At 44.2% G+C, this 11,313-nt stretch overlaps 1 protein-coding gene across 1 annotated transcript in view; it reads right to left on the reverse strand.

Annotated features, from left to right (window-relative positions):
* XPR1 (xenotropic and polytropic retrovirus receptor 1) overlaps nt 1-11,313 on the reverse strand; it is a 211,179-nt gene that overhangs the window by 21,666 nt on the left and 178,200 nt on the right. The window contains exon 10 of the mRNA XM_019501780.1: nt 10,696-10,890. Within this exon, the coding sequence (XP_019357325.1) occupies nt 10,696-10,890 (195 nt within the window). The remainder of the gene's footprint in view (nt 1-10,695; nt 10,891-11,313) is intronic.

An 11,313-nucleotide genomic window follows, 5' to 3' on the forward strand; every position in this document is an offset into this window, starting at 1 on the left:
CCCCCCCCCCCCCCCCCCCGTTCTACTCTTAAGTCCCTCTAGCATGGCATCAGAAAGGGTACCTATGCAATTAGATGACCTAGCAATTTAATTTTCAGAAGCCAAGCTAGCTAGCTGACAGTCCTGCAATGGCAGAATTGCCAAAGCTGGAACAAGGTCAAAGGCCATGATGAAAATGTCTGCCCATGGCAATGCCTCAGATTCTTCACTAATGACGCTGCTACTGCACTGACTGAAAGGATTAGAAAGACTGGCTAATGAACACAACTCATTACTGAAGCCCTCCTGGGCATGGGAGGACAGGGTTTCAGACAAATTCATCCCTGCTCACAATTACTGTGACAGACACTGCACATTTTGGCTCCAAATCATCACCTCCCACTTGCTCCTTTTCTAGAGTTGCTAGCACATTATGCAACTGGGAACCAGATGAAAAATATGAAGAAAGAAACCAATACATTTTAAAATAAGTTTGAATTTCACCAATAGGTCACTTACTTGTGGATCAACCAGTGATACTTAACAATCCAGTTAATCAAATTCTAACTGGAGGAAAGATTCAGATGAGAAGTTGGGAAACCGGATCAAGATAGCAGTTTGAAAACAGGATCTGACAAGTACTGACTTCAGTTTTCTATTAAAAATTTTTTTCCATACAAAGAGTTCCCTTACAACATATTTCTTGCAATTTTGACTATCGTCTTACTAATAGCCTCTGGACAACTGGATCTTAGTTCACCTTGTCCTACCAACTCTTTCCATTCTTTCTGCTGAAAGAATAATCTTCTAGTCAAGTTATCCCTAGTTACTGTGGGATTGTCCTAATTTCTCTAGCAGTTGTCTTCTATGCAACTCTCAGCATCCATGCCATGGGGGAAGAGGTCAGACACTGGTGTATCCGAGTACAATTACTAGTCCCGTGTATCAGTTTATTAACTGAACAGGGCTAGCTAATATGCTACAAACTGCAGGATGCAATCTGGGATACTCCATAACCTATCAGCCTGGTGTATTCAACAATGTAGAAACTGGCAACAAACCACGGAGAGCTCACACCAAACCCATCCGAGGCACAACTATATCACGTAACTCTAAGGAGTAGCTATACTCCTAAATTCATCATAACTCAGCAAAGATAGCTGGGCTACGGGTCTTTTCAAATAGAAGTGAAAGGAGGTTAGCATGGAAAAGTAGCACTGTCTGAATCAGAATGATGGAGGAGACTGAAAAACTAGCACGCCCATATTTTGTGCTTCTACTCTTTGGTCCAAACCCTGCTATAAGCTCCTCTCCATGGTAACAAGTGGCCAAATTCTGTACTTGAAAAATCCAGTCACTCTAAAGATTACTTGTTCGTTTTTGCTGTGCTTTTGATGAGGTCATGTGAGCCACGTTTTTAAACTAGTTCACATTTTCAGAAACAAAGCAGAGCTTCAGAGGGAGAAAATCACTTAAGAAACAGTAAAATCTTGGACAGAAGCAGTACCTCTCTTATGATGCAGCTGTCTACTTATCTTCTATAATTTTTAATTACTGCCTGTTACTTAGACTGCTTAATTAAAGAAGTGGGTGGAAGTTATAATGGCTTAAAATAGACCAGGGAATCCCCACCATATTTTCCAAGCTGCTGACAGCAACCCTTTCAGCATTCTTATTATTTGATCAACTGGAAAAGGCATTGGGAGCGGTATGAAAGAAGGAGTGATGACTCAAGTTTTCAAACCATGTGGATTAGTTCTGGAAGAGCTCAGCAGAGGTTAATTAATAGCTGAATAAAACCTAGGCCACAATAACTCTGTTGGGCAAAGGTATTCAAATAAAGCAACAAAAATGCAGTTTAAATCACTACATCTTTTACTTTGGTAAAAAGGTAAAACTTCATACTGCTAATTTTAATCTGGGGCAACTGCTACTACTTATGACATTGATGAAAAATCAAGGTTAATGTAGAAACATACGTATTACAGCAGCAAATAGTATAAAATAAGAAAACAGGCAGAGCAGTGGGTAAATGACAATAATGCGACTCAAGGAACTTATTTATTCAAACTCAGACTAGATCTGTGTTTTCTGAGAAGATACTACAAATTAGGTCCACTTAACAGAACTGTGAACAAAACAGCAGGTAGGTGTTTTTCAGTATGTGACAATGCAGGAACAAAACAGTATCAAGCTAAACAAGAGAAGAGACTAACATTAAAGGCAGGCAGGTGGTATTTCTTTATTTAAAAAAATCATGCCAACACTAAACAGCAACTAGTACTCACTTTTAACATGTAGCAAGAAAGCAGAATATACTTTTCAGTAAAGCTGCTAATTTATTTTTTTTGTGCTACAAAAATAAATGATCACATCAGGTTAAATACAGCACCATATTTCACAAGTCAGACTAACCTATAACTGAATGAGAGAAAGAAAAAGAAAAGGTTTGCCAGCACAGGTGCAGTTTATACCAGCAAAAAACCTGGTTGGCATAGCTTATATCAGTTGTCCAGATGGAAGCAGTTATACCAGCCAAAGTACTTTTTTGCTAGTATAACTTATACATGTATACTAGGACTTACCAGAATAAAAATGCTGCAAAAAAAATCAATCACATTCCTCCCTAATAAACCTCATTATACTAGCAAAAGTTTCTGATGAAGACCAGCCCTTAATCATTCCCACAGGCTGCAGGAACCTGCAAGATACCTTAGTTTTGGTAAGAATTAAATACAGCAATCCCTGGCTATGTAAAGGTAATATCAATACAACAATGTGAAGGTATGACTAGCATGGGTAGGCATATGTATGCTAGCTTTAAGCTACCTGGCCCTGATCATTAGTAGTGCAGGCATGATGGCACAAACATCAGTGGAGGCTACCAAGCCCAAATACAGCCCATCAGGCATCTGGCATACATATGTCAGTTGCTAGGTAGCTTAAAGCTAATATGAGGATGCCCAACCATGCTGCACTCACACATATATTTGACTGTGTAAACATACTCAGTGAGACCATATTTACACAATGAGGCTTCCTTGCCATCTTCATTCCTTCACAAAGTACAAAAGTACTGAGAATTCTTCCCACAGATTCTTAGTGTTTGCTGATCCTGGGAGGCTCTCCTTCAAAGCTTTTTGTCCACCGCAGTTAATTTGAGTCGTAGGACTTCTCCAGCACCCTTAACTCAGATGTAATTTCTAGGGATGCACCGACAGAGATTTTGGGGGCTGATACCCAATATTTAAGGAGGCATATCAGCCAATACCAATCTGATATCCGATATACAGCTGTCTCCAGCTAGTAAGTCCAGTGTGGTGGAAGGGGAAGGGGGGAGGGAAGGGATGTGGGGGGGCAGATCAATGCCCCTGTGGCGAGGGAGGCAGGGGACAGGGGCTGCCCAGGCAGGGTGGGGGTGTGGGACAGAGGCACAGCTCATGGCGGGGTAGCTCCTGCCACTGCTGGCACCCTGGGAGGGTGGGAGAAGGGGGAGTATCTGACCCTCAGATCTGCATGGGGCGGGCAGGAAGGCTGGAGCCGGTGCTGGGCTTGGAGCAGGCACCAGCAGCACTGGGAGGGGCTGCAGCCACCCCAAATTTCACCGCCGCTCTGCTCCCAGCCCCACGCCACCAGGCACAGCCAGGCTCCATGTCCTGCCTCCACCCATGCGCTGGGAAGAGCCAAGGCTGTGCTGGGTGGCTGGCGGCAGCAGCAGCACTGGGAGCAGAGCTGCAGTGAAATTTGGTGTGGCTGAAGCCCCCTCCCAGCACCACCATTGCCCACACTGAAGCTCTTCCGGAGCTGCACGGGGCTCTTCTCGGTGGGGATGGGCTTGGAGTGGGTGCTGGAAGGGGTCTACAGCCACCCCAAATTTCGCTGCAGCTCCGCTTGCAATGCCACAGCTGCCGTCTGGCACCTGGAGCAACCTCGGCTCTTCCCAGCGCATGGGTGGAGGCGGGACATGGAGCCAGGTTGTGCCTGGCGATGCAGGGCTGGGAGAGGAGCGGTGGTGAAATCTGGGGTGGCTGCAGGCCCTCCCAGCGCTGCTGGTGCCTGCTCTGAGCCCAGCCCCTGCAGAGATAAGCCCCATGCAGCACTGGCTCCAGCCCATCCCCAGCCCAGATCCAGGGGGTACACCCTTCCCTGCCCTCCAGGGGTGCAAGCAGTGGTGCGAACCGCCTCTGTCCCACAAGCTGCACCTCCGTCCCACACCCCCACCCGGGCAGCACCTGCCCCTACCCCCTCCCTCACCACAGGGGCATTGATCTGTCCCACCATGCCTCTTCCCTTCCCTCTCCCCTTCTGGTTTTCCAGCTGGAGGCAGTTCTCCATGCTGCCAGCTCTGCTTCGTGCTGTGCTGGGGCTGTGTGCAGCACGGGCATTTATTGGCCAAATTATCAGCCCCCATTGGGCCAATATCCAATACAACAAATTTTCTTTATATCGGTACCAATCCAATATCACACTGATGTCTCAGTGCACCTCTAGTAATTTCACTTTTAACCTGATCTGGACGATCTATAGGGTACAGCTAGAATTAGTACAAACTGGTGATCACAGCTAACATGACTACAAAAAAAAACAGGGGCATGTGCAAATAACATACAATACAACCTGCACATTGTACTTACACTGGATGAACAACTATATTAGAGCTGATGCTAGTTGCCTAATGCCTCAGAGAGGATGTGTTTCTGTCATGGTGATGTCTCTTAGTCTTTCTCCAACCCAGGAGTATCCACAAGGCAGTGGGGACTAGGGTTTTGAGGTGCCCTATACTTGCCTAACTCTGGAGCTTGCCACACCATGGTATTTCATAGGAGCTACCCCACCATGAGTAGCTCCACCATGTTGCCACCAAGCCCTCCAGTTGGATGCAGTTTATGGTCATAATGTATATTGAATCTGTGAGTGTATCAAGAACTAAGTTACAGGCTGCATAATTTTCTGTATGAACAATGAAGGAGAACTATTTGAATTTGCGCTTCACTGTGGAAGATTAATTTGATTTTTTATTTTTTTATAACTTTTTGTCATCATCATCTTCACTTTATGGTTTATGCATCATTGCCTGTTCCAACTTCAAAAGCTTTCAGACCATTGTTTCCATCTGTTTTCTTCTCTTGTAGACTATAATGATCTGGCCTCCAGATCTTGCCTCCGAAATAAGAAATTTAATTTATATAGATACATCTAGCTCAGGAGGCCAAACTTTTCAGACAGGGCACAAGAGGTCATGCACTCTATTTTAAGATTTGATGCTGGATGCAAGAGTCTAGCGCTAAGTACAGACAGTCAAAAAACCTGAGGCTGAATCGATTCAGTCTTTACAGGTTAGTCTAAGCTGTGTAGACTGAACTGATAAGTAAGTGAACAGACATTCACTTTTGAGTCTGGAAATGCAGCCACAAGCCTGCAGTGGTCCAAGCCAGAAGCCAGGGGTGCTAGAACATGCCTCCCTGCTCAGCTGGAGTAGGTATCTTGGGACAAGACTAGCCCACACATGCTGCAAGGCTGGGGTTTGCAGCAGAGATGCAAAGCATCTTGGGATGCTGAGGGACTGAGTTAACTTGTATCTGGAGGGGATCTGGGACAGAAGTTTGATAAACCAATTTAACCTAAATGAATCAAGTTTGATACTACATTCATCCAGGCTTATCTTAAACCAGTTTTGGCTATTTTGAAAGCAGTTTATGTGCACTGAGCTTCTGCTGTGTTACAGATTTGAATTGTTTTCCAATCACTTATACCAGTTTACATGCGATTTCCTTCCACAGCCTAGGAGTTACCACAGGCATTGGAATACAGCCTTCAACTGCAGAAAATATCTTGTGCCTCCTGAGGGTCAACAACAGACTCATAGCTTACAACCCTTCTCTGATTAATTTCCAAGTTGCTCACTTCTCAAATGATGAATATTTGTGACATGATCTACCATGAAAACTTGCTCTCTTCAACTTATAAAAAAAATACTGATTTACCTAGTAATTCCCAGCCTGTCCCTCTACATAGTCTCACCACTCCTAGGTAGCCAAATGTTGTACCATAACTAGTATCAAAGGTCTATTTAACTTTAAATCTACGTACACTTCTCTTTAGAAAGTGAGATACACAAATGGAAAAGTTGTTTAAAATCAATTACTTAACTCACAGCTTTCCAATTGGTGATTTAAATTACTGTATTTTCTCACATATAACATGCACCTTTTCCCCAAAAATCAAAACTGGGGTGTGTTAAGTGGGAAAACCGTTTTCTTTGCTGCAAAATAGGCACCCCTAGGAGACATTGTGCATCCCATGCAGCTGCCAAGATAGATGCTGATTGTATTTGTTCAGCAAAATGAAGGGACAGAATCTTGTGTTAACCATCTCACAGCCACAGCTATTGGCTGAACAGCGTAGTTTGTGCCCGAAGCAGCAAGTGAACTGTTGGTAGTATCTTGAGGATGTTTGTGATGTGGAAACAACACTTTATTTCCAAGAACTTATATAAGGGACCATTTACAGTAAAAAACTAACCATCTTGCTACTGCACTTGGAAGGGTCTGGGGCCTAACCTTGTGCAACAGAATAAGTCCTCCTGGAAACAGAATGTCCAAGAAGTCTGCCATCCCAGGAGACAGCCTGGGTGAGGCAGCTAGTACCAGGAACTTCTTAGGGTCATACCCCCCGGACACTATGGTCCCAAAAGGACTTTGTCTCACAGTTTGGCATGATGCTGGGAAAAAAAAATACATTCTGCCTTCCAAAAAACAAGATGCATGTTTTATTTGGGGGCACATCATATGTAAGAAAGTATAGTCATTTGATTCAAGTCAATCCACCCAGCTTTCGATTATTCTGGGTGAGCGTTCTCATGCACCATACCCACCCAGACAAAAAACAAGTCTGGGAATGAAGTGCAACTAGCTTTCAAGTGATGTCAAGTCAGATAGTACAAAAATAAGCCAACTAACTTCCATCCGATAGGAACTGAAAATCTAAGCATATCCACAAGTCTGCAGTCTTGACAGGTACAGCATATACCACAGAACTACTGAGATGGTGCAAGGTTTCCAGGGTGCATGTTTAGGGTTTCGTTCTGTCATTTTTAATAAATTATTTCACATGTTAGAGTAGAAAATTTTCATTTATTGATTTTAAAAGATTTTGTGATGGCCACTTGGCTTCCAAGCAATTCTGAATGAGCCCAACAGCTATGTGATATTTGTAGCTGGCAAACTTAGTTATGCTAAGGCTTTTAGCCATAATCCAGGCCTTCCCAGAACCAAGCAACAAAATTGAACACAGCGCCTTCTGTGGCACTGGGAGATGTGAGTGCTGTGACTGGGCACTAGTTGAACAAGGAATAACAGTTCCCTATAAGGAATGTGGCTGGCACAGTGCCAGGGGATTGGTGCACCATATAAGGAATGCTTGGCACAGAGCCAAGGGATGGGACAATTTGGGATGAGAAAAGTTACAGAAGTGATGGACAAACAAAGGAACACGTGAGTTTTGTGTTGCCACCCTGGAGAGCAACCTTGGAATTCTTGTTTGAACAACACGGGTTCCAGAAACTAGCATCCCACACACCCAGCAGAAGATCTGATGCTGGTACCACCAAAGGTCGCTGTTGTAATGCCTAAGGAACCGCTTACCAGGTAGTATTATAGGGAGGAAGCCTGTAATAAAGCTTAGGGATTACTATTAAAGTTCACTTGATACCAAATTGGACAAGAGGCCATGTCAATCCTTTGGCGGGCTCTGGCAAAAAGAATACTAGTAGCAACAGTATTGACTCCTCATTGCACACTGGATCCAGAGACGAGCTGTGACCACTAAGAAGTCACAAGACTCTCAGCAGCCTGAACAAGCCCTGTCCCCACGGCTTGTGAACACCTTCCCTCAACCTACTCAACATGAGATTTGAAAAGCACAAATTACGCATGTTAGCAATGAAAACCTCAGTAAGCAACACTGGCACAGGAGCAAAATTTAAACAGACTAGGAGACGGTCAAATTCATATTAAATAGGAGCATTCTGGTAATTTTTCTCTTGCACCTGACCAATTGCCTTTTTCAGAACACCCCTACGGAGACAAAAAAAATTCCTGAATGAAGATGTGGCAAGTTCACTTGAGCATTAAAGCCAGGATGTTATGCCTGAAGTTGCTTGATTTAAGAGCTGGGATTTTAACTGGGCTTTAATTCCAACATGGGAAGAGTTGTAAAGGGGAAAAAAAGCAGTTAAGCAGGTACTGTATTTTCTCGCATATACTCCGTGTGCTATGCAAGTTTTTACAAACATGACAGATGGGTGCGGGCTATACAAGGGTGCGCGCTATGCAGAATCTTTAGAACAGTCTTTAATGAAAATTACATTTAGGTGCGAAAAACCCGCCTTGCCGAGGCGGGCGCGTGGGCCGTGCCTGCGGGCCTGGGCGGAGGACCTGGGCAAAGGACTTGTTGGGGCGAGCCCTGAGACCGGGGCCGAGGCGCAGAGCAGACCCCGCCTGTGAGCGCGAGCCCCTGGCCCTGCTGCTGCCCGCACTCTGCCCGCCTGTCCCCAGCTGCGGGCTGATGTCATGGCAGCGGCGAGCCCCAGCAGGATTGGCTTGAGAGTGGCTGGCGGCGGTGAGTGGGGCGGCCTCCCCTCCCTGCTTGCAGCTCCTCATCCCTCCCCTCCCCTGCAGCAATTAGCACCACTTTTAGCTGGCTCCAGCTCCAGCTCCGGCTCCGGTGGCTGTGCCCAGCAGAGCCCGCGTTGCCTCCCTCCCGCCACATGCGGGAGCCCCATACCCAACTGTGCTCCTCCACAGCTGCGCAGTAGGGCCCAGCGGGGGCCGCCCGGTGCCTGAGCTCCAACGGGGAGGCTGCACTTGCGGCCATGTCTTGGGGGGGGCAGCTGCAGGCAGGTGGTGAGAGCCCGGTTCTCGCACGCAGGCAGCGAGCACCCGCAGCCGGGGCCAGCACCTCTCAGGCTTAATAGGCTTAAAATTGCCCCCGCCACTGACACTATCAGGTGCAGGGAATACATGGGTGCGGTCTATACACAGACCATTTTCCAAAAATACAATTTTCCGTGGGTTATACATTAGTGCGGGTTATATGTGAGAAAATAATCCTCAAATGGGAGGCAATATTTTGGATACAACAGTGAGGAGAGCAAGGGGACAAAACATGGGACACCGATAAAAGTTTGCTACTGAACCTTTCTAAGCAAAGTTATGCATGTACACTCAGATAGAGAACACACCTATGAATATTATTAGACTTTAAGCCTTCAGATAGTTTATACTAACACTATGCTATCTATATTTCTCAGGGCTTGCATTTTGTTCATATGACTTTCAAACCTCTACCTATTTCAGGCTAGAATCTTTTTTCAGGTCATCAGCAAGGTTTTCTAATAATCCTAGAATCTACCTGAAAGAAAATAACTTAATAGTTTGAAGTAATCTCTGTATAATTGTTCTGATTTTTCAACCATTACCCCTGCCTCTGACCCTATGCAAAATGAGTGACTGGCTAACAAATGTGCGCAGTTGCTAATTTCTGCAGATACAAAAAGTATGTATTTCAGTGGAAAGAATAATGCGTTTGACTGACATAGGACTTAGGGGAAAAAGAACAATGAAAGGCAAGATGACTGCCTGAAGTGCAGAAAGTAAAAGCTTTTTCCTTCACAATAAGCACACAATCAAGTAATTGCCGTTTCCACGGAGATACAGAACTAGAGGAATCAGGGAGCTCAATCTGCAGTTAAATGGGTTGGAAACGCTTTCTCAGCTTGAGAAAGAAACAGCTAAAAATACACATGAAGCCCAGAGAGAGCTTTTTCTTAGTACTGTACATATTTTCCCACTTCACAAATCATAGGCCAACTCTGTTTAGTTTTCTCCAGCATAGTACCCCTCCAGTTCCAAGGGACCAGTATCTGTTACGTACTCCAGGAACTCAGTCCATTTCCTAGACAGAGTCATTCAAAAAAATCAGTCTCCATTCACAGCCAAAAATGTACAGGCAATTAGGAGTTTTGGATCTTTTTTAAAAGAAGGGCTCATTAAAAGGAGCTCTCACCTTAAAAATTCTCCATTGGCACTGTAAACCCCATTATTATCATATGAGTATGCCAGCAATTTGTAATGAAAACCTTGAAATAATTATCTCAGGAGGCAGAGTGCAGTAAAAGGTTGTCTATTAAAAACTGCATACGTGCTCCTCCTCCCCAAAATACAGGTTTCATATTTATTTTAATAGAAAGCCAGAATTCTTAACTCCCACTATGGGGAGAGGAAGGTAAATCCTACTGCCCTTCATTAGGTAATTTCTTTTATTAACATTTTATTAGAGGAAAACTAATGGAAAAAATGACAGATGGCAGTTCACCATGAATGAATGCTAAAAGAGTCCCATTTCACTAAGTTTCCAAAGCCAATGCAAAACTAACTTAATGCTAGAATTGGAATTTAAAGTTAAAAGATTTTAACAATGACTTACAGTAGCTCAACCCACACCAGTCAGGTCTACTGCATTGTTATATCTTTTATATCTATCTGTCACACTTTACTTTATCCTCAAGTAAGGAAGCGACTTGTACCAGTCATAGTTATGTCTCCCTCAAAAGTCAGAACCTAAAAAATCCCAAAAGGGAGAAACAAGACTGAGGAACACAGGCAGACAAGGCAATACGGATGTTCCACAGCTTTGAGAAATAACCAAATCCAGTACCTTTGTGAGTGCTGTAGAGGGCTGCAAACGTCACCATGAAGAATGTGGTAGAATATTTGCCAGCATTAACCAGATGAGGAAAGGCCCGTTTGGTGTCACGATAACGGCGCAGGCACTGGATGAATCGCAACCAAGCAGGGATACACTGGACAACTGCTCGCACTCCGTAGGAGTAGCTGTTACAAATCTTGCGCTCTGCAAGAGGAAAGAGATTTCAATTAATGTGGAAAAAAACATTAAAAAAAATCCTTTTTGCCTCATTAAGTGGCCTTAGGTGCTGAAATGCAATTTTATTTCACCTGGCTCGAGCCCCCAGAATACTGTTAACAGGTCTATTTTTTGTAACATGCTATAGTCTTAGCCTTAAGGCTAGGTCTCAGAAAACTGCAAGGAAGAGGATGAGGACTCATCCACCTTTTGCATTAATATTTATTTGAGCACTTGAGTGGGGTGGACCATGATCACTTTAGGTGTCTAAGACTACGGCGATAGTATAGGATCTGGCCCCAAATGTTCCACCCTCTAATGACATGACAGTTCAATGCAAGATTTTAAGGAGATAAACATCCCCCTTCAGTCAGAAAAAAAATTCCAATTTTTTTTTTTTTTTTTTTTTTT

This window comes from Gavialis gangeticus, unplaced genomic scaffold (genome assembly GCF_001723915.1).
Source record: "Gavialis gangeticus isolate Ggan-Ray unplaced genomic scaffold, GavGan_comp1, whole genome shotgun sequence".
Classification (NCBI taxonomy): Eukaryota; Metazoa; Chordata; order Crocodylia; family Gavialidae; genus Gavialis; species Gavialis gangeticus.